The sequence below is a fragment of the Colius striatus genome, chromosome Z (assembly GCF_028858725.1).
Source record: "Colius striatus isolate bColStr4 chromosome Z, bColStr4.1.hap1, whole genome shotgun sequence".
NCBI classification, from domain to species: Eukaryota; Metazoa; Chordata; class Aves; order Coliiformes; family Coliidae; genus Colius; species Colius striatus.
The window spans coordinates 68,839,765-68,856,307 of NC_084790.1; the positions used below are offsets into that span (position 1 = coordinate 68,839,765).

The window sequence follows — 16,543 nt, forward strand, 5'->3', positions numbered from 1 at the left end:
AAGAGCAGGAAAAGCTGCTGTCATTAAGCCTAAGCATGATTTCTCAAATACAACCCAGAGAAAGTAGCTTTTAGAGGACACAGAGAAAGCCAAAAAGACTAAAGGCAAGGTTTACTTAAATGAAAGGTCAGTACTTTGCCCATCTTGTCTCCCTCGCTGGTCAAGCACAAGCACCTCTCATCAACAGGCAGCTGACGGTAAAGACAGTTTACCCACCTGTAACTTGAGCACTGCCACAGTTACCCATTTACCACTGCTCAGCCTGGACCACTAAACAAACAGGTTTGCCTGCTTTCCCACGGCTTAGTCAGAGATAATTCTGCAAATGCCACAGTAAGAACAGAGCAATACAACATCACAATGACGACAGGTGCTAATTGATTCTGCAACCTCCAGCTTCTACCCAGCATCGGGCCCATAGCTAGGAAGGACACTAACAAATGGAAAAGGCAAAAAAACAGTACTGCAGATCAGAACGGATGAAGGAAACGCTGCTTACCCTGAAGAAAGAAGATGAGAAAATATACAAAGTACAGAGATGAGTCCTGAAGAAGGTGACCTGAATTACAGCAGTTCATGGGGTGGTACCCTTGGAGGGTCACCCTCCAGGTACATAATTAGTGCCAAGCCTGAGAAAAAAAACACTGTTACTAAGTTAATGCAGTCAAGGGGAGAGGGGGAGCTTGGGAATTAGGTGGAAAGGGCACAGAGGGTACATTTTCTTTCTTAATATAGAAGGAGCAATGATGGAAGAAGCAGACTTTCCTCACCCACAGCAAAGTCCTGGCGAAAATCAAGAGAAGCCATTGTAGAGATCAACTCAGAAGATCACTGTTGCTTTGGTAGAGTGGTAAGGCCTGAACAGTGCAGACAGCTTCCACGGAAATGCTTTTTTTCTTTAAAAGGCGAAGAACAAAGGTGGTTTTTTTGCCCTTCCCTTCTTTTCCCCTCACCCCCCTCAAAAGTGTAAACATTCAAAACCAACACCTTGAATACTGGCTACCCTTTTTGTGGCTGAATATGTCAAATTCATGCTAATCTACACAGAAGAATATTATTCCCATTACGCAGTATATCATCTGTAAAAATGAAGCAAAATACAGAATTAAAATAGATGGAAGATGAACAATAAAGAAATGAAGATCTAAAATGTTAAGGTTTATTCTAAAACATCAAATTTTACTCTAAAACTACACATATAACAATGCATTTGAAAACTTTGTTCTTCACTTTAAAAGCCATGTTATATTGAAGAGCCCTGTAGCTTGAGTTAGGTTGTGCTGTCACATCAAAGTAGACCTGGAAGGAAGCAGCAAATGCAGGAGGAAGGAGAAAGAAGTGTGTAGACTGAAGAGATCATAAACTATCTCCACTGAAGAGGAAAGAAAGACAAGTTAGATGAAGGTGTGAGGGAAAACATTAAAACACACCAACAGTGAAGATAAGACTGGGAACAGACTTTTCTTGTAAGCCAGAACACTAACAGGTGCCCTTACACTTTACCACAGTTAATGTAAGACTTAAAAATTGTCATAGCAGTCAAAATGAGCATGGTCCAACAAATCAGCATGATATATATACACACACACACACACATACACTGAAACAAAAGATGGTGAAGGATAAACCATTCTAATACATCCCAATTCCTGTCAGTAGAAGTTAAATAATATTCTGTTTAAGAGTACAAATTTAAGGTCAATAAATCCTCAAACAGAGACTCGGAAGTTATTAGCATAAAAATATTGAATGTTTATGAACACATTCAAGTTCTAGAGAAGAACGACTGACATACAGTTCATCATAGTTTTATAGTTAAAATGTGACTGTCTTTAAAAAATAAAGAAAAGCAAAAGTGGAAAGTACACACACCGTGTCACTGCTATTCTTGAAAACCCAGCAGCCATCTGGCTGTTCAGATGGGTTGTGGAATCTCCTTCTCTGGGGACATTCAAAACCAACCTGGATGAGTTCTTGTGTGACACACTCTAGCTGGTCCTGCTCCAGCAGGGGGGTTGGACTAGATGATCTTTCAAAATCCCTTCCAACCCTTAAGATTTTGTGATTCTGTTATTCCTAACAAGTAACTTAAGTCACCTGCATATACAGAGCACCTTGCACCCAAAACTATGCTTAAGTTCTCAAAGCCTTACAACACCTAAAGACAAGCACAGTTTTCATGCCATCGTCACTTCTCTACTTCCCTGGCCTTCTCACCTGAACTCACCAACCTCATGCACTGTCATGCAGGCCCTCCACCCAAGGTAAACTGTTGAAATGGCAACCTACCATGAAGCTAAAAATTAAAACCCAAACAGGAGAACACAACCCACAGAAAACAACGTACTGTGGTAACCTACCACTTACACTGTAAGGCATCAGAAATCAAATGGTGATACTCAGTTCAAAGAGCAAAAAGCAGTCCCAACAGGACATGGTCTGATTAAATGAAATTACAAAAAACCTTCTTAAAGTTTTGACCAACAGCTGAATGAATCCTTCCTCATCAAAATGCAAAGCATTCTGAACTGAAGAAGTAGGTGCACACTTAGGTGTACATATGTTTTAAATAATGAAGGACTCAATACATTTCCTTTCAATCAGGAAATATTATTATAGACATTTATTTACCATGCATTCTGAACACGCTCTGTATCATTGCTCACTCCATAGAGAGTAATTCAATTCTCCCTGCAGAAAGCAGAAACGTGGGATGTGTACATTTGAACTCTTCAGCAGTGAGTGCTGTAATTAAGTCTGCCTCTTTATCAAAGATCATCAAAGGGCACTAGGGAAAAAAAAGTAAGCCTTAGGGGCACAGTCTTTCTTCTGTGATCTTCCCCTCACTGGAATCCCTCCCCCATCAATCTAGGAAGAAATTGTACCCTACTTCATAGAAAAAAAAAATCAGTGCTAAAGTCCATTGCACTGGGAAGAAAACCATTATCTAGCTCTAGCTACCTCACTATCTAGGACTTGTGACTATGCGAGACAGACACATCCCCATTCAAGAAGGGGACTGACACACAGTGCTTCACTTTGCCATGGGTCTTTAAGGGAAACTGTTGAAATACTCAGTCTGTGCAAAGTAATCAACTAAGCACATGTCTCTGAACCCTGGAAACTACCAGTGGTTTAGACTAGCCTCTTTCTGCCACATGCCTGCTGTCTGCAACCAGCCCTCCCACATGCACTGGCTGGTCAGTCCTGATCTCACGCCATACTTTGACTGGATCTGTGTTAGCATCTGTCTGTACTTTACAGCTCCCACCTCCTGCACTGCACTATTCTCCGAAGCAAAAACTGCCTACTCCTATGTCCAATGGAGGAGTCTACTTTTAATTACTGTGCTTTGGACTGTCATAATCCTTATATATTAATTTTAGAGCTTCACTCATGCGTCCAAGAATTACCCTTCAACTGCAGGTTGTTATTGCAACATGGCAGCGCTACTGCATGTTCAGAAATAAGATTTGTGGTTTTTATGTACTTTTACATAGTCAATCACAGTATTTCTGTTTCAGACTGTTTCACTGTTAGTTAGCTTTCTGTGCCATGGATTCTGCTCAAAATGTCAGCTGTGGTGCTGCACAATACTACTACACATACTCGAAGCAAAAGTTTAGGGAAAAGCAAGATCTGCTTCCTTCCAAACAATGACTGATAACTGAAGCCTGTTCCCTCTCCATTATGATCAAGTCACTAGGAAGAAGAAGTTCTCCTAAAAGCTGCTGCTTTTTTCAACATAATGCCTTAACTGAAAAGAATTTTTGTAACTCATGTTGCCAGTTTCTGTGTGGTTGAAGAATGCAAAGGTCTACAGAAACACTCCTAAGCACCTGTGCTTCAAATACCAAGAGTAACGATTTTGAAATCTAGTTCTTAATTTGTAATAAGTATGGTAGAAAACAGACAACAGAGAAACCCCTGGGGAGCAGGAAGCAGACCCTCCTGCATGACATGGACAGGCAGCAGGGAGACTGCCAGCACGACAGCAAGTACTGTATGGTCTTACAGCTAACAGGAATGACCTACAGCTACATGAAATTTGACCTCACAAATCTCCAACATCAAAAACCTCAGAGGTTCTCACTTCATTTTATTGTTCATTAAACAAGAGAGATGGTTACAATCAAGGTGTGCTACAAGTCAAAGCAAAACATGAATATGGTCACATCTTACATCATGATGCATTCAGAATTTTATTCCTTGACTACACTTTTGCGTACCAAACACATGCAGTTGTGATGTAAAGCCAGTCATCTCCTCTGCAGTCAAAGATCCACTTCAGCACATTTCCAGCCACTTTGTACACTCCTGGACTTTATACCTAGCTTTAAGCCTACCACATGATTTCACTCTTCCTAGGTTAACTGAAGATCACCTTACATTAGGAAAGCAGCAGTTGGGGAAGGCATATTTGAAGGCATATATATTTAAACATGCATGCCATGGGAAATTATACACTATATTTTGTGTTAGATAATATTTATCTATTTTAAAAAACAAAAAAGAGAGCATGTGTGAGTGGGGAAAAGACACCAAGAGGTACTAATTTTTTTTCCAAATGACAATATTCACAAAGATTTTTTTTCAGTGGTACTCTTATTTCTTAGAAGCACAGATTGCAGCAGAGGGGAGAAAAATCAAAACCATACAACTCCATTCAATACACCTGCTAGATTTAAAAATCGTCTTAGTATGCGGTATCTGACTATAAAATACATTAGCAGTAAGATTATTCAAGGAGAAACAATTGTTTTTATCTTGCTGTTTTAAAAATTGAGCACGAAAAAAATGTGAATACATTTGGATATCTGATGTGAAAATTTGAATACTTACTGCATAGGAGCCTATGAGGAATGCAGCATTTGCTTGTTTTTTCTGATCAAAGCCAGTATAATGAATTATTTTCTTCTTTATCAGTGAAAATGACTGTATGAAAAATGAATAAGATTATGATTTTGTATTTTAGGCTTTTCATGCCTTCTTTTATAAAATTAGAGGAATGCAAGAGTCTGTTCACCTACTTTCAGACACCTGCATTCAGAGGACCAAGCACACTGTTGATCAGTCCCTCAAAAGCTTTGGAAGACTCTATTGCATCCCCACCTAGATTGTTCCAGCATTTTTCCCAGTATCCAGTCTAAAAAATTTTTTATACAAATTACAGTAATCTTTACTTTGCTCTTTAAATGCATTTACTATTTCTGACTTCAAGCCCTAAGTAATAGACAGATGCTTTTGAGGGGTAACTAAAAAGCAGTATTCTCAGAAACATTACAGGCATGTTCAAGCCACAACAGTTTTGAAAACAGAATTCAGACTTTTTTATTTTTAAAGAAAATCTGACTCTAGATAAATCAACTAATAGTTACTTCTAAAGATCAGAACCACTGCTTAAAATGTTTTGAAAGTATTTCTAAACTTTATCATAAGTAACTTCTTAAAATTTCACCTCGGCTTCTCAGAAAGGGTGTGGCATGGCATTGCCAATAGAAAGGATATTTACGTCTGTGGTGGCAGAAAAAACTGTTCCCTGACTGGCCCTCAAAACAAATTTTGAGATGCTTGAAATTATATTGTTTGATCAGCTGCTAAGCTATGTCACTATTATTATTAAATGTCACTATTTAAATAGCAGTGTTACTTGCTCAGATACTATTCAATGCTATCAAGACAAATAAATGCCAGATCACTAGCAGTAATACATTCTCAGCAATCCTAAGACACCTCTTAAACGTCAAACTCAAGAGTATTCAAAGGGATTATAATGTAGGCTTGTGTTGCTTCAGAGCATCCTGTAAACACAGTCCAGAGAATCTTGTTTCCAGAAAACCTGTTCATAGTGCTACAGGGCCAAAGAAAGTCTGAATTATGCAAACTAACACCAATGACAGATGTTAAGGAATAAAAAAACCCTGAAAACAATCCAACCCTCTGCTAAACTATAATGTTCTACAGTTTTCATATTTCAGTGGCAGTTTCAAAAACTAAGCAGTTTTGAAGAGGCAAACTGCAATTCACATTAATGCTAATATGCTTTCTTATCTGCCTAACAGGATTTTACTCCAACATCTGGTAAAGGTCAACTAACTTGAAGTCACATTAATTAATACAATAAATCTGTTTTAAAGATGTAATGCTCTATGGATAAAGAGCCTCGTCCAGAAAATTATTAAGAATCAGTCAGAGAACACAATCTGCAGTAGGAGCATGGCAGTCTCCTTCAGGACAATGCCTATCACAGATGAAATGTTGCTTAACAGAGACATCAGAATCAGAAGAGAAGCCTCAATCAAACAAAAACCATCTCAAATAAAAATGTATTGCATGGCACCCTCAGGCTCACTCAATACTGTCAAATTGTCAAGTATACTGAATTCCAGGAGGGCAGATTTCCATTTAAAGAAGTCTCTATGCATTTAACAACTCATCTTTTAAGAGCTTAACATTAATTACTGCCACAGTGGTGCACATTCTGGATCTTAAAAGTAAGTGGGTTTTCTCTCATGCTTCTCCTCCTCCTCAAATTGACCTTGATAAAACATGGTATTTATGTTCAAAATGTAGCTGGACTAGGAAACTAGGAAAAAATGTAAACAAAAAGAACTTTTGTCCTAATTGTTTTTGTTCTTTAAAAAGTCAAGAAAATTGAGTAAAACAAGTGTTACCTTTAACTTCTTATTTAGCTTGCAGCAGTATCTATACACCATTGCCAGATTGAGTGGTCCAAAGTCTGCATAGAAACTGAGAAAGGGGAAAAATTGTACATGACCTCTGTAATTGTCTTTTTTTTTTTTTAATTACAAACAAGGAGTAATATATGAGATAAAATGCACATCGTTCTAAAAATAAGAATGCCTTCTTATACTGTTTTGTTAGAGGAAGTTTTTGTTACCTTTGAAAGGAAATAAAACTTTTTTCTTTGTTTTCCACACACCATAACTGAGAAAAAAACCTGAAATGGTCAAGGTTTGAAAACTTCTCACTACTGTATTACTCTGTGATGCTAGCTTAGAAACTTTAAATGCAACCGAAAGGCTTTACTTTAAAAGAAAGAAACTAATACTGCTAGAGAAAACAGAGACTAAAGACTGATTCATACTTTCAAAGACAGTAAGCACACCCTTGGTCAAAAATATTTAAAGAATTAGCAGCATTCCAGATGACATACAAAGGCATACACTGTTCACTACAGGGGAAATAATATATCCATTGTCAGCTCATAAAGCCTTGAACTGACTTTGCCAAATTTTTCTCTTATTCTAGGAAGTTTACACATTCCATTCAATACTTGAGCAACCAAAGACATCTCCTTCAGTTTGGCAGTCCAATGCACACTTCTGAATATATACTGTTGCACAATGTTCCTGTGTCTTCCAACAAGAATGGGTACAATGAAAGTTTCTGCTTTGAAAAGATTATTAAGAAATCCTGATGGGAAGCCATGAAACCAGTTTCAGACACATACATCATCACGGCAAGTAAGTCTGAGAGGACCAAACTTGTGTAATTAGTTATAATGGGAATGGTAAGTTTCCCTCAGCTACATCTAAAAACAGAATGTCAACTAGAATGATTCCCCATTGCTGTAGTTCTTACTAATTTATTTCTGTTAAGAAAAAGGAAAAAACAAGTCTGTACTTACTTCTCATACACAAATTCATCATCTATGCAGAAGTAATGAGTATTTGGAGCTCCACTCTTTGGTTTTTGGCAGAGAATTGCGAAATAAAGGCGATCTGAAATGCAAGAAAATGCGAAGCTTTTGAAAACATCACTTCTCTACTGAAAGTCTTAAGTATTACCTGTCGACTTTGAATGGTTTAAAATGAACCAAGTCTCCTTTTAAGTATTGCTGAACTAGGTATTACTATTTCTCTAATGTTAAGCACAACAAGACAGACAAAGAATGAGGCTTTTTGCTCAGCAGTGCTCCTGTAATCCGCAGCTTTTTAGTGTTCTTTACCAAGCAAACTGCTCCCAGGAAAGCTGGCTATTTCACGACTTTGCAACACAGCGGGAGTCCAGCTTTGGACCCATGCACTGAGACCCACCTCCTTTCGGCAACAGACCATACTTGTGCTCTGAATACCAACACGGACAGACTCCCCCCAAACTGAGCCACAAATCCCTCAGCACCTCATGACACCTGTATTAAACAAAACATTCAAGCCTGCTGCTCATGCTGAAACACTGGCATTTCCCATCTTTCCATAAAACGATGATTTCAACAGTAGTGGCATTCAGTTAAAGCCTGTGAAAGACAGAGGCCAGAGAGATGTGAGGAGGCCAGGTGAGCTGCCTACTAGAGCACCAGAGGAGCCATCACCTGGGCATCTTCATATGCATTCCCATCCCCATCCCAGTCGCATGTACGCAGGCAGGAGGAGGCACCTTGTGCTTGCCCTGGCTTCCTTTGTTCAGTTGAGAGGAAAAACACGCCAGTGGTATTCACAGAGATATAAATTATTTTTATGGTGGGGGAGCTGTAGCCTCAGCAAACTTTAAACACCATAGATGCTCCTGCTGTAAATTGCTGTGCTTGCAGTAATTGGTCAATAAAAACTGAGGCCTTGCAGCATCACAGCAATACTTTTCTTCCTCCTGCTGAAAAATTGCCATTACAAAATAAACATATTAAGATTCAAATGTAAAAGGAAAGATTTTACTTCTTGCAAACCCATTGCCTGAACCGACACATTACTTAAACAACAAAAAATATCACCTGTATACAAACATGCAATTTCAAAACATAATTTCTGATAAATTGTACCTCCTTTTCCAGACAGCAGGAAAAAAAAAAAAATCACATTATGCTTCAAAAAATAAATCCTTCCATGACTAGCACTTAGAAATCATTACTTGTATATTGAAAATATATGGTAAATTAAGCCATGAAAGGAGTCCCCATGTCTGTATTTCCATAGTTATGTGCTCAGTGTTCACCTATGTACAACGGTACCTTGGTAGGTTGGAAACTTCACATTTGCTAAATGTACATTTCAGTAGAACAGCAGCCTGATGTGAATGGTTTGGCTTAAACGTTTACAGGCCAGATGCAATCAGTTGGATGTAAAGTAACTCCTGAGCAAGCCTTGTACCTACTTCCTTACTCTCTCAGGAGAAGCAAGGCATCAAACTTGCCCATTTATTTTCTACTAGTCTCATCTTGTAGGCACAGCAGCTGCAGTACTACCTGGGAAGTGTATTGCCTGCTTGGGAACTTCTGTACCTCTCAGCATTTAACAAAGCAACTCCTGAAAACAAGTCAAAGCATAACATTTCAAGAAATGTTATGCATTTTTAAGAAGTGACTGAACTGGCCCACAAAGGGAAGTACACGAGGAGAATCAAGTGCACCATCACCCCAACTGGATGCAGAACATACTATAGGGAAAACTGCTCCACAGAAAGGCAGTTCTAGGAAAGTGTTGAGAACAGTATTTTGGGGATGGAATGAGCCTCGGCTTCCTGCAACCATCCAGCATCTCCAACGTGTTACTTCCTGTGCTGTATCAAGGTGGATTTGTTCGACTCAGAAACTACAGCAGGTATCCTAGCACAATATAACTTAAAAAACTCTAACCAAACAACCGAAAAAAAAAAAAAACCACACCAAAAAAACCCCACAGCTGCTTTCATGGTTTGCTTCCCTTTGCCCTGAGAATGAGAGCTAACATGTATGTGTGTGGGAGGACTGAGTCTGAAGGAGGAAGCAGAAAAGAGAACTGAGAGGATATGATATCTAGGGATTGTGTTTAAACTGGCATTGCTAGATTAAACACATGTCACGCTACAGCCTCAAGCTATAATTTCACACCACTTCTAAACTGATTTAATGGCTAGCTGCCACCAGGTTCCTTACAAGGAGAAGGTTTTTTCCAAGTTAGCTCACTGGAGGTAAACAGTGGGAGCACACAGACAGAATTTTTCCCTCAATGGCATTTGTCCTTTAGATTCAGTCCAGTTATTGACTTAGACTGAGTTCTCTGTGCACACAAACAACACCTGCATCAAAGCCTGGGCAGAATGGCTGTAGTACTCAAACTGATAGGTGACCTTTTTGCAGACCAGCTTCTTCATGTAAACTTTAAATCTCTTTTGAAAATACAAAAGTGCAAAACAAAGGGTAATCCAAAATCTTCAAATACAAAAGGGGGATCAAAATGAAAAGAATTGTATTCACACAGGTCAAAGCATTTTGTTCCTAAGCGGAGTTTGGAGTAACAGAATCCCTTGCTTCCTCAATGCTCCTGCTTTTACTGAAAATCTTCTGCAGCTTTTCCAAAACTGTCCAACATAAATTCCTATGATGAGTGAACAGTATGTACATGGCCTTTTGAATTACAGTTGGCATTCAGTTCTGCACTGGTGTCTCTGGATTGTGTTAATTGTTGCTATTTTAAAAACACCTGAAAGAAACTCAAGTTTAATGAATTTACAGAACTACCTCACAATATGTGCAGTGTGTGTTGAATGCCAATGTCCCGACAAGCTGTCCGTTCTTGTGCACCCCTAACAATCGCTCCCTATTATGTAAACAGCAGGCTCCATCTTTTTAACATGCTTCCCATAGGAAGATTTTGTAAATGAGCTACTCAGAGAAATCCTTTCCTGTAAGTGCTTTCACCTTTCTACTGGCTTAACAGTCTGATACCTGACAAATGCTGCATTACTCATCAAGTCTGTTTTTACCCTTTTTTTTTTCCAAACACATTCTTGGTTCTGTTTAGCCAAGGATTAGTGTGTTGATTTTTTAACAGGAGTAATGCATGCTGAGAAAGGAGAATTCCTTCATTAAGGATCTGATTGCAGGTTGGGGGCTTACATCTAAAATACACTGTAGTGCTGATGAACTGATTTCACTAGCACTCTTACAGAGGTTTGGACTGCAGTAGCAAGGCTTCCATTTTATTAGTTTTATACTTCCTTTGCTCATTTTAGCTTTTCAGTATGTCACTTACATACAGTGTGCCTGAGCACTTTCAAATTCTTGCACATTTCTGATAAAAGGTCATCCTAAACCTATCAAACTAGCGCAGACCTTCCTAATCGTCTCTCAGAAGAAGGAAAGTAGGGCTCACTGCCTTACAGGCTGCATCTGCACTGCAATTAAGAGATACGACAGCAGTATGTTAGATATATTTCAATTACTGTTAATTTTGTTAGCCTCATATAATAAAACTGTTAAAGATACAGAAACATGGATGTCACTTTAGGCAATTATTTTGAGTAAGCATCCAATGTATAACAAAATGAACCTGCACAAACCCTAACTGAGGACTAAGTTACTGCAGTCTTTGCTCCTGGTAGTATGTGAACTAGTGAGATTAAAGCTAGCACAAGCATGTCTACACAAGCTGTAACAACCACGCACACATTTGATTGCAATGTGCATACAGGAGGAAAAGTATTTTTGTGTGGTTTTCAGATCTACAGCTTTCTGGGGAAATAGACATGTAGAAAACTTGAGAGCTACCACTTCAAAATCATGTTAATGTGAACATGGAATTGACAAAATAATCTCCTTTATACTGTCAATAAGCTTGATGCTTCCTGGGATCTGTTGCACAGGCTTTGGAGGAAGAAATTTCAACAAATCAAGAGACAACTAAATACCAAGCCAGGCACTTGCTGAAGGACTTGTCTGCATATGATCAGCAAAGGTTATTTCATAAAAGGAGGAATTCTACAGTTATACTGTAAAGACGTGCCTTAGATAAGAAATTCAGAGGGCAGTGTCGGTATAACAAAAACCAACATTAGCCTGTTTTCAATTACCAAAAATGTAACCAGAGAGTTATTTACTATTGTAAGAGGAGCGTATTTCTGAATTCTGAGTTGGTACATGGTATTTTGTTGTGTTTGGTTTAAAAGACTTCAAAATACCAGGAAAATACATGACAAAACACAGAAGACAAATTCTGATGCAATATCAGGATAAAAAGCAAAATCATATCAGATTTTCTTTTTAGTTATTCTATCCTTGTAAAGATTACTCCTCTCATCCCTATGATGTTTCAAATTTAAGTGATAATAGTTGGCAACTAAACAACCGTCTGGTCTCTGAAAAAGAAAGAAAACACACACATAGAAAGCTAAAGGAACTTTTTATTTAGGAGAAAACCATGAAGTGCTTTCAGGACCATGCCATGACTGATCAAAACTATATTATTTTAAGTAGAGTCCTTGCACTTACTCTGCTGCTCTTGTCTGATACACAAGACTTCTTTGCATCTGTTCCTGCACTTTTAGTGCTGGATTATATAGTAAAAGACCTAAATTCATATTTAAAATCTCAGCTTTGGGAAAGACTAGCAAGTAAGTGAGATCATATTGATAAAAGAGTAAATATAACTTTTGCACTGAGATAGTTGAGTAATTAAACTAGTTGAAGGTGTTGATAGATGACATGTTGGAAATCTGAATGATGCTTGATAGAAGTGTCCTTAGCATTCAAAAAAACATAGCTTTCCACATAATACACGAAGCTTATAATAACAAGCCAGCAATACTGGAAAAAGAAAAGACAACTCAATGACTTGAAAACCAACCAGCACAAAACCTAACAAACAACCCATCGACCAATGAACATAGTAAGCCAAATGCTATTTCATAAAAAGCTCCCAAGTCACAGTGTAAGTAAACTGATTCACAATAAGGAAAAAAAAAAAAAAAAAGCATTTACAGTACAGCTTAGAACATCCTCCTAGTTTCCCACTGTAAACAACTGAATGTACATGACAAACGAATATCAAGAAATGCCTCACAATGTCATATAATTTCAAATTTAATTCCATGTGCATACTTACAGTAGTAACTTCATTTCTTAATTAACTACTGAAAAGAGGTGGGAGAGAAGCACACACCTTTTGGCTACAGTTTATGCATTATAATTGCACATCTTCTTCAAAATATTAGTTATAAAATCAGAGCAATGACAAAGAAAGGCAGCCAAGGAATGGAAATCAACAGCTTTCAAGCATCTCACACAGAACTGCTATATTTTCTTCAGATAATACAAATTACTTCTTTTAGAGATCAAAAGGATATGGGGATATGCTTCCAATAAACAGAAGAAATGCATTCCGTTCCAGCAAATTGAATTCATACCAGCAAGCCTCACGCATTATTTGACAAAGAGAAAATGGTAAGGCTTACCATGCAGCTTAACAGATCAAAACTTTTTTTTTTTTTAAAACGAGAACAGCTTTCCCGAAGTAGTCTTAATTGTAAACAAAAATATTTAGATTATTCTGACAAAAAATTATTTTGACATATGGCTGATGCATACATTTCATTAGAAAATGCAATAATTAAGTATTTTGAGTATAAAATCTATGTAAATCACAGTTTAGAAACTTTGCTGTTTATGAATGTAACATCACACAAGATCTGTAAATCTTTACAGCAATTCAGGTTTGTTTTGAGTCTCTGTCTTTTAGTAAAGATGAAAATGAGGGTGGCCTGCAATGTTCTTAATAAGCTTGGCACTGTTTCTGTAAGCAGATGAGCTAAGGCAGATCTCTCAGCCTTTACCGAGGCTAAAATATTTACCAGTATGTCCATTTGCAACAACAAGGCCTTACACTTTAATCTATCTCCACTCCTGAACTACTAATTCATTTCTCAGAACTGTTTTATAAGAAGGCAGAGGAAACAGTTCAAAACTTGAAATAACTTTTAAAACAGTTAATAAAAAGGTAAGCCTCTGGGCTTATTCTTTTAAGCTTTCTCTTTTTTAAAAATATATATGACATACCAGCGTAATAAACATGCAACCATAATTGTTCCATTATTAGAAGCTTGTAAACAGCAGCCATCATGCACAGTAAGAAGATCAAGACAAAATGAAATATTATTAAATATCACAATCTACTGCATTTAATTGCAGTTTGTTATACTGTGTACCACTGTGTATGGTGAAATCCCACTGAGAAAACACAAGTCAAACCCTAGGTGCTCTACTGTGTTATTTAAACAGGTGAACATTTATTTGGAGAAGAAAATACAGTAATTTAAGGGGCCTGTTGATGCCAGCCATGCATTATCAGATTCAAGCAACTGCTGTGTGAGAATGGCTAGACAGATCTGTTTGCTGGAGATCTGAGATGCACGCAGCTGCACGGTATTCTAGGTAGTGAAATTACTTTGATATCAAAAAGTCATCACCTACCAAATGAGGAGTTTCTACATTCAGCCTTAAAACTGTACAATCATTTCCTATATAAATGGTTGCAGTTACAGAAGAACACACATACAGAGTTATTGTAGCATTCCACTTTTAAGTACACCATTATGTTTCCCTGTGTAGATTAGGTCTAAAATGCTGTACTTTGGGCTGGAGTATTTAGGATTTTATTGCCTGACAGTAATAAAAGGTTTTTTCAAAGAGGAATCTGGTATGTTTTGGGAGTTTTCATTTTTCCTACGTCCCTGTAACCAATTTTCCAAAGAAAAATCTTAAAAGTTTTCTGAACATATTGTTATCTAAGAGATACACTAGTTAATTTATGGAATCCTGATTCTTGGCACAGTAAAGACAGATGCCTTTTGTCTATGTATGTTCTTGGCATTTTTGCTTGCTCTATCTACAGACAATTTTCCATGTCCTTCACAGGGCAGTGGTGAGGTTTAATTCTTGATTTTAAAGAGAAGCTGCATATACTACCAGCCTTAGACTCTGACACAGGACATAAAAAATTTTTTTTTTTTTTTCTTTTTGCTCTTAGTCAAACTAAACTCAAGCAAATATTTTAGCTGGGAAACTCCAACCTAAATCTAGAATTGTTTCAGCTGGTTGTTTCAATTGGTTCGGTATACTTCCCCACAGAGGCGGGATACTGTGCCAAAATAAAGCACAGCAGCTCAAAAAAAAAATGACAGTGGGTACGGAGCAAACCTACTTGCAAAAGCCACTTGCACGTGAGAGTCAAGGAGAGGTGTGACGCTTGTCCACTATTTTACCCATTAGCCAGAAAGTATAACATTGGGAGAAAGATGTATATCACCAATACAGAAGGAAACACGTTACTTTTTTCGACCAACAGAAACACGGGATTTACTGGCTCAAATATATTTTCCTTTCGCTCTCCTACACGCAGAAAAAGACAGCAACTGCCCGGAACGGCCTGAGTTACCAAAAAAGCCCCACGATTTCTAATCTTCTGGAAGAATGCTTGGCTCAGGGACGCATTTTTAAAGAATACTTCGCCATGTGACACGCCAGAGAGCCGCAAGCACTGACCCATCGCACAGATGGCAGGGAGGCGGCCACGGCCGGCCGAGGGACCCGGCGCCCAGGCGGGGAACCCGCGCTGCCATGGGGAAGTTTTCCTTCCCTGGGGCCGGCGCGGCGCCCCACGCCGATGGGGCGGGACGGGACACCCCCGCACCGTCCCGCCGCTGGCAGTCCGACCCCGAGGTGCGCCTCAACTCTCCCGCCGCGCCGCCATCCCGCCCGCCCCCGCCCCCCTGGCACGCCCCCCTCACCGGCGATCCTCAGGCAGGTCTCCGGCTTGGCGGGTGGCGGCGGCCGCCGCTCCGCCTCGGCGCCAGCCGCCCGCGACGCCGCGCCCCGCGTCCTCTTCAGAGCCGGTGGCGCCGGTGCTGTGCGGCGCCGGGCCTCGGCCCAGCTCTTCCGCTTCATGGCGGAGGCGGCCGCGCCGCTACGGTGGGTGCGAGGCGGCCCGCCTCATCGCCGCCGTGCCGCGCCGCTCCCCGCGGGGCTCGGGCCGCCGGAGGGGAGGGACCCCGCGACGACGACGACGACGGCGGCGGGGGCGGCGGCTGACGCGTCGCCCCGGACACCGCCCCCTCCCACCGCCCCATGCACCTACACCACCCCCCCGCCCCGAACTCGCGGCAGCAGCTCCTGTCCACCTCCCGGCACCCCCCCGCCGGCTCTGATTGGGCGTGGCGGTGTGGCGTCACCGGCGCGGGGCAGTGGGCACGGTGATGTCATAGCGGCCGCTGTAACAGGTGGGCCGGGGGAGTGAGGCCGGGCGCGGGCCGCCCATCGCGGGGCTAGTGGCGGCTGTCGGAGCCCTCGGCACCTCACCCCTGCCTCGCCCGCGGCGGTGCGCGCTGCTGACGTGGCGCCGGAATTCTAGAGAGGGGCGGACGTGATGGTGGTGCCTGCGTGACCGAAACGTAGCTGCTGGGGGTGCGAGGGTCTCGACTGCGGCGTGAGTCCGCTCCCACCGACGGGCCGGCTACGCTTGTGCCGGCTGAAGCCGCCAGCTTTGAGAAGCGAGTGTGCTCCGCTGCCGTTCGTGAGGCGTTGCAGCCTCCGGGTGCCTCTCGCCTCACATACCAAAAGAGGGTCCTGACGGGACGTGATGCGCTGTATGGCCAACTGGAACTGGTGCGGTACGTGCAGTTGTCATCTAGTCCGAACATTAAATGAGTTTGTCTGCAAAGTTAAAATGGCTGGGTTTGAGTCTGCTTCTCTGATGCAGCGATGCGTTGAAATACACCATTATTTTAAGTAGCTGTTGAAATAAATCCAACTAGCAGTTAAAACAACTTCTGAAAC

At 40.5% G+C, this 16,543-nt stretch overlaps 1 protein-coding gene across 8 annotated transcripts in view; it reads right to left on the bottom strand.

Annotated features, from left to right (window-relative positions):
• CDC14B (cell division cycle 14B) overlaps positions 1 to 15,811 on the bottom strand; it is a 50,235-nt gene extending 34,424 nt beyond the window's left edge. For 4 of the 8 annotated variants that reach the window (XM_062019570.1, XM_062019575.1, XM_062019569.1 and 1 more), the window contains exons 1-4: positions 15,499 to 15,808; positions 7,652 to 7,745; positions 6,675 to 6,750; positions 4,843 to 4,935 (exon numbers count right to left, since the gene is read on the bottom strand). In XM_062019570.1, the coding sequence (XP_061875554.1) occupies positions 4,843 to 4,935; positions 6,675 to 6,750; positions 7,652 to 7,745; positions 15,499 to 15,655 (420 nt within the window). In that variant the 5' untranslated portion in view covers positions 15,656 to 15,808. Of the gene's footprint in view, positions 1 to 4,842; positions 4,936 to 6,674; positions 6,751 to 7,651; positions 7,746 to 15,498 lie in introns of all 8 variants that reach the window. The other 4 variants (XM_062019568.1, XM_062019567.1, XM_062019574.1 and 1 more) reach the window with 3 other exon arrangements.
• Between the last annotated feature and the right edge of the window lie 732 nt (positions 15,812 to 16,543).